The following is a 19,507-nucleotide window of genomic DNA, read 5'->3' as shown; positions in this document are numbered from 1 at the left end:
AATGAAACACAATGTGGAATATATTTAAATAATAACAGCCCAGAAAACTGTAGCTCAGTAATGACAAAACTATCGGATTAAATGGAATTCATTGAAATATGAAAGAAAGTGAGGAGAGGCCTGTGTGTGTGTGTATGTGTGTGTGTGTGCGTGCGTGCGTGCGTGTGTGTCATAGGAATAATTAAAACTCAAGTCGCAGTTTGTGCTGAGTAAGCTTTATATGTTATCCTTTTTTCCTTCACACACACTCTTTTATGATCTCCCAATATGATTTTCTTTTTTCAACACCATATATCTGGTCATATGAAGGTACAGCAATATAATTTAATTAGTCCAGAATTTATATTTTGGCAGTCGCGACAAGAACAAATCTAGCAATCATTTTAATCATTGTTGTGTATTCAACGTTTTCTTTTCAGAGTCTGTTTTACTATTGATCCCCTTCAGCAAAGCCAAATAGCTGCAGTCATCAATTTCAACAGTTTCTCCTTTCTACATTATTCATTTTAATAGTCAGAGCTTACAGTGGTATTCAGTTCATCTCTATGGGGCTTCACAGGAAATAAATAGCTTGATGAGTTGTTCCTCTTGTCCAATAAGCTCGGATCTTTAACTGGCTCCATTCTCACCCAGCAGCCCTGGGAACTCCCATTGAGACCCGTCAGGAGGGTGAGTTATAGCACAGCTTGCAGCACAGACTCCCAGGAGACGAGGAGAGTGACTTATCAATGCAGCTGAACGTTTGAGGAAGGTCACTGAGAGAATTCCTCACTCCGGGTGAGAAGAAGTCCTGCTCTCGCCTGGAGGATGAGAACAGGACATGAATAAGTATGTCAGGAGCTGCAGCGGCTGCCTGGTGTGAAGGTTGGGTGCAATGTCTTGCTTCCATAGCTGGACATTCATTATTGTTATGAATCCATGAGCTTCTCCACACAGGTCATCAGTACACTATCACTGAATCACCCGTTTAAACAACCCGTCCACCTCACTGTCACCATATATCTTTTTAAATGTGGTAATCACCTTGGAAATAACCCCTGCCAAGGCAAATATTAGTATTAAATTGGTTCCAGCACCAACAATTGTATTAATGCAGTTTTGTTTAGTGGTCCGTCATCCTGCTGCTGTGTGTGATTTGATGGAGGGGGAGCGCCGATGGGTTTAATGTACTCTGCTATGAAGGACAGACATTACCATAACCACTAAAGCCCATGAAACGATGGGCCAGTTGATGAGTGAAGCAATTTTTCCCTCCCTCCCTCCCTCTGTATTTTCCATTCAGTCCGTCCTCTTGAATTCATGCGTAGCACCAGGTTTACAAAGTATTGTGCCATATTTGATTTTTCTCTCCTATTGCTGAATAAGCATTTTTATTTGTGTATTCCTGATAAGAGATGCGTTAGAAAAAGGACACAAAAGATGAATAACTGAATCATTTGATATAGTTATTCGCTTTGCCAGCATCAACAAATCCAGTAGACTTCAAGGAGGAAATTAATATAAAGAACTTAATTTCTATTAGTTATGCATCATTAAATGTGCAAAATACATCGCAGCTTTAAATACAAAAACACGAGTCAATGGCTTTTTTTCATGGAAGTGCTGAAGTTGCTCTTCTAGCTTATAGAGGCTATGACATGAAATAAATCAAGTGCTAAAGGGTTGTTGTGCAGCTTGGAAACTACAAAAACACAACAGAGCTTTAACATTCAAAAGATGTGATGACTGAATGGACAGATTGAACAGGAAGACGAAGCCATCGGCTGAAACCGTCTTCCTGACCACATGTGGACCACTGGCCCCGTCTCTGGAAGGATTACTGTCAAGTTCAACCTCAGTTTAAACAGATAATGTTATCCGACGCTATCAGAGCAAATGGGTATTTTGGTCACAATCCAGCACATGTTGTAATAGCATCAGAATGCTCGCATCAGGAGCTCTGTCCAGTCATCTATTTGTTTGGAGAGTGCTTTTTATGCTGCCTTTAAACTAACGTCATGTTTATGCTGCTGTTGTTACCCACAGCTTCTCCCTGACCGGTCTGCTAACAGCTCCATATGGCTTTGAACATCCCCACCAACTCTTTATGTGCTGAGGTTTTTTTTATATTATTGACTTCAGTGACATTTGACATCATGTGTGTATTGGGAATCATCCCATCAATCGAGCTGCATCACATAAATAAATAAATCCAGTTCTTCTCTTGTGGAGGAAGTGTCTTCGACGGTAATAAATTCTCCTTCATCAGTGTAAGCATAAATAAAGATACAAACATGATATGGATTAGGATGTATGTAAATGGATATATATGTTCATGGGTATTATGTATTTTCTATAATTGATTGCTTTCTGTCCTTCGTGCCCTCAGGCATGCACACCAGCATCAGCGAGATCCTGAAGGAGAAAAGCCTGAAGCCGTCTCGCCGCAGCCTTCCCTGCCTGGCCCAGAGTCAGACTCACCCAATTAACCTCAACCACTTCCTGTCTGTGCCTCTGAGTCCGGAGCCCAAACCAGAAGCTGATGATCTGAGTCAGAGCATCAGCACATCCTGCAGCCTCCTCCCACCACAGACAGGTCAGTCTGCACCTCTAAAATCATCTTTAATGAGAGGCCCGATGGAAGGCGTTTCAGTTTGAGACTAAATAACAGATTCCACAAAATCTGTGACAAAAGAGAGAGGACGTTTGTGCAGGTTTTTAGATGTGGGGTTTTTGGATCAATGCTCAAGCAGGTTTTGCTCATTATTTGTTCTACGCGACTCCCTACAGCCTGTTAATGATGAATATCGTGTATAATACGAATAAGTTTGCAGCAGCCACGAGACCATTTTATAGATTAATTTAGTGATAGATTTAAGACATTTTTCTACCTCATCTAGACTTTCACAACAAATCCAGTGCTCACAATGCACAGAATTTAATTTATTCAGTGAAAGCATTCTATTACAATTTCATTTTACTTGTTAAATGTTATTTCCTGGTGACTGACATTACTTCCAGTGTATCATTAAGGTCTCATTGCTCTGCATCAGCTGTGTCGAATCACATTGGTCGTTGTCGGTTAGCGACACAGAAGTCTTGGTGACATTTAAGGTTGTGTATAACACTGAATTAGTAGGCGCTGCAGGCAAAAACACAGTCATGTGCGTCTAGTGTATTTTCACAGACTTTTTCCTCAGATGTCTATTTTCAGCCAAAGTTGCAAAGCTAGTTTTCGTCCAAACAGCAACATCCCACCTTCTGCTGCTAATCTTCACAGAACTGCATCCCTCTTCCCACTTTTGAGCTGAGCTCATCCCTGCAGAATGAAACGCCTCCTTACTCATGTTGGAGAGGCTGCTGATTGAGACCAGGAGGGATGTCATCATCGACAGCCTCCTCCTTAGCTGTCACATTAACTAGTTTAGTTAGCTGCCAGTGAGTAAATCTATTTCTCTTCAGCTGACAGGTTATAGTTTGATAAAAAGAACAGAGTTCCTGCATGAAGCCTTTACAACAGGTCTGTGGTTTATTTTGAGCAATCAGGTCATTTCTCTGAAGAGCTGTTGAGTAGGGAAAGAGGAAGTGAAGGGCTCTGTAGTGACATTATATTCAGGACAACGCTGACGTATCCACAGGAAGTTCAGGGATTTAGTGCCCAAGAAAATTTGCAATCAACAGCGAACGATCCCTATCAGTCCAAACCCTAAGAAAATGAACACTGGGACGACCAAATAACAAAAAGAGCTCAGGAGTACATCCAACAAACTGACAAATAAAACCACAAACACAAGCTGTTTATTGTGTAAACAGACAGAGAGACAGAGGAGGAAACAATCGAATGGAGGGGAAGAAATAAAGGCAGACGACAGGAAATGGACTTAATACACAGAGGAAAATCAGTCTTCAAACTAAGACAGGACGAACAAGAAAGAAATTGCTCCTTTAAACGTTTTTAAAAACAACTTGTGGTTGTCAGTGATGTGTAGACGCTGCAGGACGAGGACAGGGTGTCACAGCCGCCGGCATTTGTGCCAGAAAGATATGGCAGCTATATCCACAGTCAGATTGTGTTGTTCACAAGTCTTCATCCTTCGTACAGTGTGTGTCTGCTGGAGGATCTTCAATAAAACATGGAGACGGGTTCTGAGTTGTCTTTCTGCTTGTGGTCATGAATTGAATTGGAACTTAATTTGTAGATATGTTTATTTTACTGCTACTGGTATTTTCCTGTGTAGCATTGCATGCTATGCGCTTTTATTTTTATGTTCTGATTTGTATTTCATTTAGGAGAAACATATTAAAAGGTGAAGTTCATTACAGTAGATGAGGAGTGATATTTCATTTTAATGTACTCTCTTTATTACTCAGATGAGATTGTGGTTGACGGGCATTTTCTCTGAGCAGCGGCAAGTTACAGGATCTGGATACAGGAGGTGGTGGTGGCTGATGACACTGCTTAGAGGCAGGAGGTGTATGAAATGAGGTTTATGCGTGTAACGTGCTGCAATAAAAGCAAGACAATTAATTCATAATATTGCATTTCAAATCAAAAATTCATATTTTTTTTATTTTTTTTACATTGCAGCATATTATATCACCAGAAATTAAAACATTCCAACGGCTTTTTTTTTTCCTAATGCAGTGCAGCACTATTAACAGGTATCACATGGAAGCTAATCAAACTCCAAACACTTCATTAGATTCACTCTGTGTGATTTCTTCACATGAAAAGGCAGAATGATCCATCATTGCAAGTTTAAACTGCTTTTAGATTCATCACAGCTCCCCGTGAGCCATTTTATGTTTCATCTCTAAAACCCATTTCAGTGTGAAGTCCAGGATATCCATAAAGAACACACACACCAGCACAGCGACAAAGTTTCCCATAAGTTTCACTGCACACTTTCAACATAACCTGTGTGTACAGAATGAACTGCAATCTGACATTTTATTATAGCTGGTGGATAATAAAAATGCGTATTTCTAATTAAATCTGCTGAACAGTTGTGGATATTTTTTGCTACTCTGTGGAGATAATGCGATCATAAAAATGATCGCACTGCTCTGATGTGGTCTAAAATACACAGAAGACAGGAGAACGTTTTCGTCTTCGTCTTCCTGAGTGTACAAAAGTTGAAATTTGACCTTGACCTAGTTTTCTCAAGGTCAAGGTCATCATCACATTTTCATCCCCTTTGCTGCCCTAGTAATGTGCTTTTTGTTTCATCTTACTATCTGCAACAGTTGCGAAGATATTTGGTGGACTAACAGACGGACTAACAGACGGACAAACGGATGAACACTGACGTTTACAATACATCACCGCTTTGAAGCGGGATGTAAATAAACCAATAGGAGAAAGAAAGAAAATGTCACAGTTTCTTCTTCTTTGCATTAAATCTAATTTCTTTCTGTTCGCTGTCCAATAATGTGGTGACACAAAAAGATATTGTTCAGCAGAAACTCTAACGTACTTTAGTAAGTTGCTGCAGCTATTTTACTGTTCACGATGATCTAAATGAAGTGTTTTCAAACTGTTACCTGTTATCATCCTATCTTTAAGTGTTTTTCCACAAACGTCATCTGATAAGACTCTAGATATCTTTGAATGCTGTAAAAAAAATTAAGTCTTGGATCAGTTGTGGATCAGTTGGATTGTTGTTCTTTTCCGTGTTGGTTTGCTTCCGTCTCGTTGTGCACATCTGTGGGGCTTATACAGACTCAGACTAAAGGAAACATATTGTCCGTCTTTCAGCATGGCTGCATGGGTCTGTTGAATTCTGCTCTCAAAAAAGGTGCTTAAACAGCCTGTATTTGTATTTAAATCTTCCCATGTGGACACTTGACTTAAGCAGGAACAAAGATCAGTAACCACCAGCTCATTAACCTTCTCTGTGATCGTCTTCTGTCTCTGCGCAGCAGAAGATGGCAAGGATCTCTATGTGGAGGAGTCAGAGGTGACTACGTGTGAAACAAGAGCCGACCAAATGTTCCCCCTGCAAAAGCCTGTCGCTCGTGCGAAATTAGAGGCTCGCACAAATTCACTTCAGGTACCGCGTTTGCACTAATCCATTGTTAATTCCACAAATGTTGGCAATGATACACTGCTGCTATTTTGCCCCTGAACCACTCAGAAGCTTTCAAGCACCATTGAGCATGCCTGCCTTTAACAGATTTTAGAGGTGAAAAAATGTCACTGCAGGGAAAGAATGCAGATGCTTCCTCCGGCCTGTTTTTCCGAGATGGGAAAAAGCGCATCGACTACATTTTGGTGTACAAGAAGTCCAGTCTGCAAGTAGAAAAGAGATGCACCTTTGAGAAGAATTTGCGTGCTGAGGGTCTAATGTTGGAGAAAGAGGTAAAGGAATATGGTTTATTTTTAGTTGGAAGACTTAGCTTGATTTTTTTAAAATCTTAAATCTGTTCCTTTTTTACTTTGAAAGCCCTCCTTGACGAACAACGACATCATGTTTGTGAAAGTCCATGCTCCTTGGGACACGCTCTGCAAATACGCAGAGCGCATGAACATCCGCATGCCTTTCAGGTAACATTTATATTCTGAATCCCATAATCTGGTGTTTATGTTAGTTTCGTCATGGTTTACCACGTCATTCATCTCTAACTTGCCTTTCTTTCTCTTGTTGTTTAAGGAAAAAGTGTTACTTTACAGACTGGAAGAGCAAAGCCTTGGGCAGGTAGGTGAATATAAGATATGAGATTAGGTTGAGAGGCAGGCAGCTGGATGCTTCAGTGTATCTCATAAAAACCACGAGTGGTTCAGCTGCAAGGCTTCAGTGTTGAGATGAGCTGTGAGGGTGTTGAAAGATTAAAGTGATCAGTCACTTCCATGAGGAATGCAAACAGGGGAAATGTGAGTCAAACAATGATTGCTAATTTTATCGCAACCAGTGAGTCAGGATTCATTAGACCAACATTAATCAATCCTCTGCCCCGGCTGGGAGGAAATAAAGGTTATTTAGATTTGGGGGATTAATCTAAGGTGGTTGGAGAGTCATTCAAAAAAATCTGTAATTAACCGAAGTAGATTTTAAGAGAAGCATCACGTTTTCTTTGTTTAAATGGTTTCGTGAAGAAAGTTTGTTTGCTGAGTCGCGCATTTGGGTTCAAGTTCAAGTTTGGTTTTGGCAGAATAGAAGAAGAAGAATCCTTTATTTATCCCACAATTGCGAAATTCCTTTTTACTCACAACACATGCAAGTATACAAATTTCCCCACTGTGGGACAAATGAAGGATTATCTGATCTTATACTCTACACACACACACACACACACACACACACACACACACACACACACACACACACACACACACACACACACACATACACACACACACACACACACACACACACACACACACACACACACACACACACACACACACACACACAAAGCTCACAAAAATTAAGGTCCAGCTATGACTGAGATGATGCTGAACCGTCCATCCATCCATTTTCTTGTACTGGCGAGAGGCAGGGTACACTCCGGACACATCGCCAGCATGTTGGAGTCACATGAAAAACAGACACTCAATCACACCCTAATGACAATTCAGGGGGATCATTTGACTGCATGTTTCTGGAGGTAGGAGAGGGCCGGAGGACCCGGAGAAAACCCCACGAGGACACGGGACAGACATGCAAACTCCACACGGAAAAGATTCAAACCCATAACCTTCTTGCTGAGAGGTGACAGCGTTCCCCACAGCGCCACCGTCCTGCCCCTGAATGCTGAACCATTTTAGATATGTCACATTTGAAATGTTCATGTTGTTTGTTTTGAAGTAGTTTCAAGTGGGCGGGACTTGGTGAAGGGGGCCGTCCAAAAGAGCCACGCACCAATCAGGATGTAATAAAAAGGACCATTTAAGTAATTTATGACCCTTCAGGATTTAGATCTTCACAGTGACTGTCAGTCGATAACACCAGTGCTCCACATACTAGCAGTGATGTGTTCATTGATATTATTTCTCTTTACATTAACTTTACATTTTACTGGACTGCTCAGAGGACGCATACATACACACCCAGCAAATGAACATCACGTGGATAATTATCACTCCCCCACCCATCCAAGCACTTGAGTGAGAGTGATCTGGATCATTGTGAACAGTGACGACCATTATGTTGTTGTCAGTTCACTAAAAGCTGCTCCACAGAGAGAAATCTGCAGTGAGTGGTGAAGGGGCTTCATGCGTTAATGGTCTGACAGTCACTCAAAGTCGTAAAGATGAACAAATGAGACTCGTGCTGCTGAATGCAGCTGGCTTGATGTCATTACTTTGTGTACAGCGTCCGTCCCATTCATCTGCATTCACACAGCCGTCTCTGGCATTTTATCGACACTGTTCCCATCTACTTTCATTCAGCCGGCGTCAGAGCCGAGCCTCACTGAACAGATAAATTCAGCAAATGTTGAGAAACAGCAAACAAATAATACCTCAGCCGCTGACTTTGAACCGTGTTTGCAGTGCAGCTCAATGGATTCCAGACATAAAAACACCCACACCTAGTGAATCGATCACCGTTAGATTCTGTTCAAGTATTTATTGTTTCTAGAGCACAAGTGCTATTGATGCTGTGTGACATTTCATCATCTGCTTGGGGGTCAATCATTATGATCAATAGATGTCAACGGCGGCTCATTGCTTTTACTGCTAAGAAATAAGAAGACTGAAGAAGAAAAAAAATGAAGTTAATACATTTAATGGAAATGAACACATATCTGATGATGCTGGGACCTTTTTTTTCCATACTGGGTCAAAGTTCTCATCCTGGTGACAGGATTAGTGCCACGCCCGGCTCGGCTCCATATGTTGTGGAATGTGTCCGACAGATTAGATCATCTGTGCATCTGGAGAAAGTGTTTTTTGACTCATACGTTTATGCATTACAGAAAAGCTTTTCAGGCCATGTGAGAGAAAAAAAGTATTTGGAATTAGAAGTTACATTACCATAGGATTTAGGGACCACATGAAATATTCCTCTGGGGCTTGACATTCAGCTGATAATGACAGCTGATGTTCTCTGTGCACATCTCTGTCCCCCACAGGAGGATTTATCTAAGATTTACTTTATTAATCAACAGTGTGGACATTCATTTTACACTTGAAGTATTAAACACACACACACACACACACACAAAGAGCCTGTGGACATGCAGTTAATGGAGAAATGTTTGAGCGTTGGGCAGCCGTGTGGCAGCACCTATAAGCGGTTTTACGGTTTTGTGCCTTGCTCAAGGGCTCCTCAGCAGTGCTCAGGAGGTGAACTGACACCTCTTCACCTGCAGCACCAGCTCACATTCCACACTTTGGGCCACACCGGGTTTGAACTGGCCCCCTTCTGATCCGCATACCAAGTCCTTGTGGACTGAGCTGCTGTTCTTTAAGACAGTAGCTCATTTCCACACGGACAAATCGAAACGGCAAAATTTTAATATGTGTGATATTTTGATTTATGACCAGAAGCTCACAAAGTGACAATATTAAATTTAATTGATAATTAGACAATTTTAGTGTGCTAAATAAGATTTATTAATATTATGTCAACTTTACATTGGAAATCAATGCAGATAAAGAAATCATTGTGTGGTCTCTGAACTCACGGCCGTGCATTTAAGAATAGAATTATTCTTTGAGTAAAGCTGTTCTGGATCAACGCTCACAGATCTATAGAGAATGGAAATGAAACCCAACAGTCAGCAGGGTAATGAGTGCATATATATGTGTGTGTGTGTGTGTGTGTGTCTGTCTGTAGACACGTGCTCAGCAGTGAGGCAGCCTGCCAGAGTTGTGCGAGGGGGAAGAGATCAGGATCCACAGCTCCATATCAAGAAAACAATCTTCATGTTAATCCGAGCCGTTAATCCAGCTCGTCTGTCTGTGCTGCAGGTTTCATTTGAGATGGCGCCAAATGAAAAGCTGGTTTCCTAGAAATCCTATGAAGCTGGACAAAGAGGCCTTGCCTGACCTGGAGGAATCTGACTGTTTCACGGCCCCCTTCAGTCGAGCACGCACGCACCAGTAAGAACACACAACCGTCTGTGTGTCTGTATCAGTGACGTGGACTGATATCCATCCCTCCTGGTATCCCTGCTTTCTTCGCTTCCGTCACATCCAATCATATCCTGAGCCCCTCTAATTCAGAATCCAGCAGATATAATGCACGTCTTGATGCTAGAAAGAAAATGTCATGTAGATCATAAATAAGATATTGAGCCAGAGCAGCAGATGTCCGTGCAGTAATTAGTTTTCTGCCTCATTCCTTCCTGTTTTATTTTTTCATTTCTAAACCATCTCTTTGATGAATGCCATCATCTCATCTGTCATTTGATTGTTTTTCTTCCCCTTCAATTGTCTGACATGATGCTTTTTTTTTTTTTTTGGAAATAATGATCCTCGAATGAATATTTTAATGAACTTTCCATCACTGGCTCAGCTGCCAATAACAGAATAATATTGACATGCTGTTACATGATGAATATCAGATTATGTGTTATTTTCCCACCAGCTTCACCATCAACAACAGAGAAACCTTCTTTTCCAATTCTACCAGAAGCAGAATAGTTCATCATGTCCTGCAGCGCACAAAGTACGAGGATGGAAAATCCAAGATGGGTAATTCTGCTAATTTGACTCACTTCTTTCACGTCTTGCTTCTCATCATCTAAAGTTTAAACTCAAATTAATGAACACAAACCCATTACTATTTAGGAGAAATTGGGGCAGAGTCCACAAAGTTTTATATCTGCAGTTTTACTCATCTGAAACTTTGATGTTAAACTTACTATATAATTAAGGCAATTAACATAAAGGTCAGAAAACGAGCCACAGAGTAGATTCAATAAAACAGTTGATATGACTTCAGAGAGCGCCAGCAGGCGACGGGGGAACCCGTGGCTTACTTTGTTGTTTTGCTGTGGGTGATTAATTGCGGGCTGCCGCTGAGCCGCTGGTCGCTGTGGCTGATCCCCTCCGTCCACACCCACCCCACTATCTTGTCCAACTTCTGCTGACATGTTTTGCTTATTAAAGTTTTGGCCTCGAAGGGCTGGAGAGGATTTCACATTAATATTTTAATGTTGGTGACCACTCCACTTTCCAACAAATAAGATCAGCTCTGCCCCAAGAGTGGAAAATTCTTTTCAGATGCAGTTTTCACTATCTATAGCTGCAGGAAGGGGATGACAAACAAACAAACAAACAATCAAACAAACAAACACCCTTGTCTTCTGTGGAAAACAGTGTTTGATTCATTATTGCTTCACACAGGACAACACATGCAGCAAACGGTATTTTCCACCCAGTGGTAATCTTCCAGGGTATATTGAGCTTGTAGGAGTGTATTTACGCCTCCAATATGCTTATCTAATGCAGCTTACAGATATATATAATGCAATAAATCATAACGACTGTGGACCTTAAGGGAATCTATGAACTGCTCCCTACAAATGTGGCTGTTCTGCTGTAGCGGCGTCGTGTTACATGTCCGGCTTTATGCTGCTGTAGGTATCAACCGGATACTGGGCAACAACACATATGAGGCTGCATTTCCTCCTCACGAGGTGAGATTTGTTTTTATTTGCGTTAAAAAAGCTGCTGAGATTTGCAAATTGTCAGACGACATCCTGTACTCTTTGTCTCTTAGGGTGGTTACAAGAGCAGACACCCCATTAAGACCCACGGCGCCCAGAACCACAGGCATCTTCTGTATGAGCGCTGGGCCCGCTGGGGAATCTGGTACAAATACCAGCCTCTGGACCTCATCAGGTAATCAGATGGAGACACGACAGCCACAGCTACTTTTAGCCTCATTCTGCCATCCGTTACTTCAGATGTGTTGTTTAAATAGAACAAAGTACAGCCCAGTTAATTTCACCCCTCTTTCTAGGGTTCTGATGGCAGTCTGCTGTCTGAACTGTCTGCTGACAATTTATTTGATGGTTTCCTTGGCACAGTTCTTGTTCTTCCTTTTTACCACCATTTAAGGAAGAGGAGACAGAGCAAATTATAGTTACTTCACTTTCCTGCAGTTAGATGAGAAAATTAACACCTCAGTAAAGAGCTGGAAGCAGGAGGTGATGAGTTTACACTTACATAAGGACTGGAAACGTGTAAAACTAGACTGCATAACAACAACAACAATATAACAACATAACTCGACAACTTTATATTAATACTAGCCGGAACCTGTGGCAATTCCACGATAAAACAATAATATCAGACTTCATACCAAACATATGAGAACAAATGTGCACCCAACGTCCATCACAGAGTTCTCTCACCAGCAGGCAGCGTGACCTGGTCCGACCCAGAGCTGGTGTCGGCGAGAAACGTGAATGAATGAATAGAATAAATAAATATATCAAATTTACAACTCATAAAGAAAGAAACAGACGAACAAATATCCAACTGTCAAGCATGTTCATCAATGCGACTTTGACGTGGAGCTGTTGTACGTCAGAAAATAGCCGGTTTTAACTCCGTCCGGTTTGTACAGGTAGACACGTGTCAGACACACCAGACGTCACAGCATTTTTTTTGTTGTTGCAGGGAGACGCCCCCCGGATAGAAAAAGTTTTGGTTACAGCGTCCACACGACAACGCATACGGTTATTTAGGGGGTTATTATCGGGGCTATTTAGGGGTTTTTGCCTTTTTAATCTTTTTAAATTTGTGGTTACAAGTTGAAGTTGGGCATTATAGTTGCTGGTTTGTTTGTGTGTTTGTACACATAAGTAAATTTCCTCCACTTTCAAGTTTCTGTCAGGGGGATTTGTATTTTCATTCTTAATTGTTACCTGAAACAGAATTTGTTCTCTGCCTTCGGCCCATCCCTAAGGAGCAGTGGGCTGCCCTTAGCACACAAGTAGACAATTAGAATTAAGTATCTCGGTCAGGGATACACTGGAATGTAGACTCTGGGATTGGGGCTCAAACCTCCAACCTTCCACTAAGTGAACAATGTTCTTACCACCCCAAACCACAGTCTCTGACTCGAATTCAAGAGTTTCTGGGTCATTACTCATAAACAGTTCAACATTTTTTCACAGATCTTTACATTCACATCTGTCCTTTATCTTGATGGCGTTTGTTAGGATCTTTTGATAAATTTGGAATTTCAATCATTTCATTCATTTTTCTTTTCTCCTAAGTTCTTTATGTCTTCTTTGAATGAAATGCACCCACGACAGCATTACAGGACATTATTTTGCGTGTATGTTAACATGCTAGGCGTTGCTTGCTGCTGCTAATCTCCACTGAATTGCTTCATTGGTGACGTTGTGGAATAAGTGACTTGCTCAAGGGCACATTGACAGCTGTGGTTTTAGTAGCTGCTGCAGCTATTGATTCACTCCCACCACAGCTTCATGCTGTGTGACCTTTAAGTCTATCCCATCCATTAGGTTACCAGACTACGTCCACCACACTAATTACAGCCACAGCTTCACTGTAAGTGAGGATGGCCATGTTTAATTCACAGTTTATCGGGATATTCTGACCGTTTTATCCCTGTATCACCCGTATTTCCAACCTCTCCATCTCCCCATCGCTCCCAGGAGGTACTTTGGTGAGAAGATCGGTCTTTACTTTGCCTGGTTGGGCTGGTACACCGGCATGCTGATCCCTGCCGCTCTGGTCGGTGTTTTTGTCTTCCTCTACGGTCTCTTCACGATGGACTCCAGCCAAGTCAGGTCAGTTTATACGACCTGCAATCCACCTAAGATCCCTTATACCGATGTCAATGTGGACAATGTCATTAAAAAGATGCATATGCCCACTCTGTGCTTTTGTATCCTGATTCATCACCTGGTCAGTAAGGAGATTTGTGAAGCCAACACCACCATCATGTGTCCGATGTGTGAGGAGACCTGTGAGCCGTGGACGCTGAGTGACAGCTGTGTCTACGCTAAGGTCAGTGTGTCGCTGATGCCACAGAGCAGAGTGTCTTCACATTTCTGTCAACAATCTTTAAGGTCCATAAACTAGAGACTCTTTAGTTGAATTAAAGTAAGATCGTCAGAGTGTTCAGCTCAGATAAATGTTAGTTAAATAATGTTATATTAAAACCTGTCAATTTAATGTATAGAAACAGAAACAATTACTTTAAGGTTAGTTGGACAACCTTCTAACAAAGTTTCATCCATAATAAGATGAGCAACACTTGTCTGAAAGACACCACAGCCAGCAAAAAAAGAAATGCAATAAATAATTAATAGCCATTGATTGTTTTTCTTCCAAATTAAAAAAAACGCGATTGAGTTCTTTAATTGGTGAACTTCGAGTTGCAGTTAGTGAGATCATCTGTGGATGGAGACAGTTTGTTTCAGTATGCTTTCCAGTCCTTATGCTAAGCTAACATAGTTGTCTCATAGCTGTAGTTTCACATTTAATTTACGAACAAGACGCAAGAAAATGCTAATTTCTCAAAAGTTCCACATTTCTTTTCTACAAGTTCTTCATGTCAGGTGTCAAACTTTGACGAACTTTGACTCATGATGTTAACATTGAGACGGTCTTTACATGCGTTAGTCAGAAATGTGGGTAATACCGGTATACTTCGCCTTGCATCATTTCGTTAGGTCAATCTTGATTATTATACATCGGTTTTCCAAATAAATACTTGAAAAGATAAAAATCAAGCCTACATTATTTTACTAGACTTAACATCGGTCTGCCAAAAATATTGGAATCATAAAATCACTAGTAAACTGTTAAAAGCACATAATATGATGTTACTGTACAATAAATAAGAATAAATACATATAATATCATATTATTAGCCTGTAACAACAACTGTGACCCACAATTCGGAAGAAGTGGATGAAGACGAGACGGTGACGTGGGAGACGGCGATGTGTTTTCTGAACTATATTACAATAGAAACTGAAATAATTTGTAAGCTTAAAGCAGTACTAGGAATGATTATTTTCAGTTTAGCCTGGAGACAAGTTAATTTGACCTAAGTCATTTTTCAACTTAGAACTGGTTAATGACATAAGCCGAGGTTTTTACCTGTACATGATTTGTTTGATGAAGTGCTTTTCAGTCAGTTCTTCCTACGCTTGTGTTTCCAGGTGACCCATCTGTTCGATAATGGCGGCACTGTCTTCTTCGCAATCTTCATGGCTATTTGGGGTAGGTGGCCCTGTTTTTTGTTTTTTTTAAACAAATGTAATTATTTGTTTCATATAAAATTTTCCTCACTCCATGCAAACCCTCCAGGAATTCACTTCTATTACATATTAATTTCTCATTGCTTCCGTTCTCCAATAAACATCTGTGCTTCGTGATGCATTTGTCAGTGAAGTCATGTTGATGTTTCTGTAATTAATCATCTACACTTAAACTTTCAGGCCATTAGTCAGATAGTCAGACAGTCCCTCAGAGGGAGTGAGTCATGGAGCCACACGGTTATTTTTTACATAAAGGCAGTTTATTGCAGCTATTGTTCCCACAGCTGCAATATGTTTAAGGTGTAAATGTGGAGAGTTGCTGAGCGGCATCCAGCCCAGATCCATACATCCAGTTAATAATCACCTTCACCCAGAGGGAGCATTTGGCTCATTGTGCTCTGAGTTAAAGCTGAACAAGGAGCAACGAGAGCTTAAGAGTTGAGGGGAGTCCAGCTGTGTTGTGTCACTGCAGAGCCACTGAGTAAGATTACTCCAGTGTGTGTGTGTGTGTGTGTGTGTGTGTGTGTGTGTGTGTGTGTGTGTGTGTGTGTGTGCGTGCGTGCGTGCGTACATGAGTGTGTGTGTACAAGATAGAGATGAAAAACTGAACTGGTTAGCCCAAGGGACTGGGGAATTCAGGCTGCTTGTCTCTCTCCTCAAACAAAAGTGGGTCAAGTTATATTAAAGTTTCACATCTTCAACAGCAGTCAACGTTGTTCTGACTGTTCACACTCTGGCACTTTTTAAGGTCCTATTTACTTTTGGTGCCCCAAATTAACCTTCAATTCTGGGAGCATTTAGTTTTGCTTCCGCATATGCGGACGCAAAAGAATAAAACTTTAATGATTTGGTTTACCATCCATTTTTCAAACCCTGGCTTCATATCAGAGAAATAAAAACCCAGAGTGGAGCTATTAGTTTCACCTCCACTGGAGTCACTGATCCTTTGTATTCATGATTATTAATTGTAATAATAAAATAATAATAATAATAATAATAATAATAATAATAATAATAATAATAATAATAATAATAATAATAATAATAATAATAACCTGTTTCCAGGTGGTTAAATCTTCCTTCTCATTTACTGAAGGAAAATAGATTTGAGATTTCATTATTTCTCACCAGTGCCTGCCTGCAGAATTTCATCTAATTGGTATGTTCCTTGTCCTATTTCTTAAATATAGGACAGACAAGCCCAGGTCTAGACAGACTGTTAGCGTCCAACCTCATTTCAAGTAAGGCAAAATTTGATTAAAAACTTATTCGGCAGAACGTGCAGCTATTCTCCAGTCGCAAGAATTCATGCCAGCATTTTGATTTTACACACAGAACATGTGTCATCCCCAACACTCTATCAACCAAAAGCTTTATTCTGATTAAGTAGTGTTGTTAAAATGCGATGATCATAATCACAAACTATGCATTGTAGCTTCAACAAACTGATCACATACATTAATGCATTGATTAATTAATGATAGGAAGTTCTGAATGAGTTTGAAGGCTGGTCATCTTCTGCATTCTGTATATTTAAAATGATAAACACACACTGTCCCAGGCTCACCAGTAGAATGAAGGATATGGTGCATTATTTGTGCGGTGTTTTCAGAAATGTGGTGTGGAGGAGGGTTTCAAACATGCTGACACCAGCCTTTTATAAATATGTTTAAATTTGTATAGAAAAAACATCACATTTTTTCTGTTGATTGAGGATGGGTTATCATCTTCTTCAGCTTTGAGTGCATGCAGTATGTTCAGATGTTACATCCATAGTGCTCTATGGAGACCTGTGACTGATTCTCCTGTCAGTATTCATTAGTTGTTGGTCCTCCTGCTTCAAAAGCACAGGTTTGTTTCACATGTGTGTGATGAAATGTGACAATAGGGCTGGGTCAGCAATCCACCGCTCTTGATCTGCGCTGTAAAACTGTCATTCATATTTACTGTGAAACCTGAACAACATACGCTGCATTATGCATATAGTATAGTCACACACGGTTGAGCACAATGCAACCAGGGTGAAAAGTACCTGATTATAGCGCTATAATATACAGAAATGTACTGTAAACATAGCAGAGCACACAGTGAAACTAAAACAGGCATGCTGCCAGCTGCTCAGCCTCCCGATGCATTGATTAGACAACCTTCACTAGTCTAATGAGACACTTTTTCTCTATGCTATGGGGGTATTTAGGGTCATCCTTGCACCCTCTGTAATGGTTTGATGTCTCATCGAAAAACCAAGGGATTCAGTGAAATGACAAACATAGTTTGTAGGGACCCTTCAGATGTACTTTTCATAAATCCTGTCATCATTTTGCATATTTCTGTACATTTAAGCATATTTTGGTCATTCTGCTGTTATTATGCTACCATATACAGTAGATTGTAATCAGGAACTCTAATAGAAATTTTCCAGGCTTCCCTCACAGTGTTGAGATGATGGGATGTGATCTACAATTGCCCTTGTTTGTTATGTCCGTTAGAGATGGTTTTGTAGTTTAACATAGGGGACTGTGGCTCAGGAGAGCAGTCAGTCATCCATAGTGAAAGCAGTGGTTTGATCCCTGGGCTTTGGTGTTGGCATGTTAAATTAGATTTAGAGTGAATGTGTGAATGGTTAGCTAGACCATACAGTCATTTAAAGTGGAAACTGTGGTCAATATTGGGTTGTAAATTGCTAAGAAAACAGTAATGAAGTGCATGTTTATTTCTAGATATATTATGTATGTAAGAGCTGTGCAGATGAAGCTGCTGCCAGGTCATTGCTGTAAATTTACAGTGTTTTATTGCTTGTATTGTGGCTGCTGAAGTGTGTTCTCTGAGCAGCCTCTGTGAAAGTCTTTATGAGTCTGTCATAAACCAGAATATTTGAACACCCTGAGCAGAGGAAGCTGTCTAACACACATCTCTGGTGGTGTGTGCAGTGTCTCCAGACTGAATCCTGCTCACAGACAGATTTTACTTTTGAAGTGTTTCACATGAAATGGATGTCCTCTGACAACAACATGATTTGGGGTTGAAATAAAGCATATCCGCTGAGACCGCTTTTGTTCATCTTCACCACTGAGATGAAGGAGTCGGAAATAACGGCAGTAATCAGTGTCAGTCATGGGCCTAGCTTGTCACTGCGGTGTTTCACTCTGGATATATGATCATAATGTTAAAGACTTTTTCCAACCACGTGTTTATCAATCATACCGTTGATCAATAATATGAGTTCTAATTCTGTCTGCAGCCACCGTGTTCCTGGAGTTCTGGAAAAGGAGGCGAGCAGAGCTGACTTATGACTGGGATCTCATCGATTGGGAGGAAGAAGAGGTGTGTCAGCAATATCCTCAGATAATCTATGTTCATGCAGCATGCCTTCCAGATTACATGATATAAAAGTCATGGCAGTTTAATCACTCACACTGGAATGTCTGCTGTGAATCAGGAGGAGCTGAGGCCTCAGTTCGAAGCCAAGTACTCCAGGAAGGAGAGAGTCAACCCCATCTCTGGAAAACCAGAGCCTTTCCAGCCCTTCTCAGACAAACTCAGCCGGCTCATGGTGTCTGTGTCCGGAATATTCTTCATGGTAAACCTTTTGATCGTTTTTCTGTCGGGAGTGGGTCTCACAGTGACACCATAATTTGTTATTTTGCGTCCCACCTTTGAAGCGGTGATTTGCTGGTAGTGACATAACAGCGCCATCTGGTGGAGGAACACTGTAACTATCTGGCTGCCAATTTCATCTCCTAACTCAATATATTTGAATGATTGATGTTTATTTGGTTCTTTTTCATTGTTTCTCAGTGAGTTCTCCATTTTATGCTGCATAGTGTTCATCTGCTCATCATCACCATCATCCCTTCCTCTCTGCTTCCTCCTCCTCATCACCTCTCTGCTTAGATCTCCCTCGTTCTCACGGCCGTGTTTGCTGTCGTGGTTTTCCGTCTCATTGCGATGGAGAAGTTTGCGTCCCTCAACTGGTATTTCGTGAAAAAGAATTGGCAGTTCGCTATTTCTGGCACTGGTGTCTGCATCAACTTTATGATCATCATGTCTCTCAACGTGGTGAGTTTTTGGACAAGCACTATCTAGAATGTTTACATGTGGTGTCAAACAAGTGTTCCATGAAACATTTATTTAGAAGATTCTTCTAGGAACTACAGTATAACATCTTCAGCCAGAAGGATTTTCATGACATTCCTGTCTGCCTGTTTCTCTTGACCATTTCTCTCCTCGACCATTTCTATGTTGATATTTACAAGTACTATCATTTTCCCAGGTGTATGAAAAGGTGGCCTATCTACTGACAAATTTAGGTGAGCGTTGTCAGCCG

General features: G+C 40.9%; 1 protein-coding gene across 1 annotated transcript in view; it reads left to right on the top strand.

Annotated features, from left to right (window-relative positions):
• Positions 1-19,507, top strand: part of ano3 (anoctamin 3) — a 28,814-nt gene that overhangs the window by 5,894 nt on the left and 3,413 nt on the right. Inside the window, exons 2-17 of the mRNA XM_068312681.1 lie at positions 2,369-2,575; positions 5,902-6,032; positions 6,185-6,340; positions 6,426-6,526; positions 6,633-6,677; positions 9,896-10,027; positions 10,515-10,621; positions 11,513-11,568; positions 11,652-11,773; positions 13,564-13,698; positions 13,822-13,918; positions 15,082-15,142; positions 18,422-18,504; positions 18,620-18,760; positions 19,075-19,239; positions 19,454-19,490. Coding sequence (XP_068168782.1) covers positions 2,369-2,575; positions 5,902-6,032; positions 6,185-6,340; positions 6,426-6,526; positions 6,633-6,677; positions 9,896-10,027; positions 10,515-10,621; positions 11,513-11,568; positions 11,652-11,773; positions 13,564-13,698; positions 13,822-13,918; positions 15,082-15,142; positions 18,422-18,504; positions 18,620-18,760; positions 19,075-19,239; positions 19,454-19,490 — 1,776 coding nt within the window. The remainder of the gene's footprint in view (positions 1-2,368; positions 2,576-5,901; positions 6,033-6,184; positions 6,341-6,425; positions 6,527-6,632; positions 6,678-9,895; positions 10,028-10,514; positions 10,622-11,512; positions 11,569-11,651; positions 11,774-13,563; positions 13,699-13,821; positions 13,919-15,081; positions 15,143-18,421; positions 18,505-18,619; positions 18,761-19,074; positions 19,240-19,453; positions 19,491-19,507) is intronic.

Source organism: Antennarius striatus, chromosome 4 (assembly GCF_040054535.1).
Source record: "Antennarius striatus isolate MH-2024 chromosome 4, ASM4005453v1, whole genome shotgun sequence".
Lineage (NCBI taxonomy): Eukaryota > Metazoa > Chordata > Actinopteri > Lophiiformes > Antennariidae > Antennarius > Antennarius striatus.
This window is presented reverse-complemented; position numbering and strand designations above follow the sequence as displayed.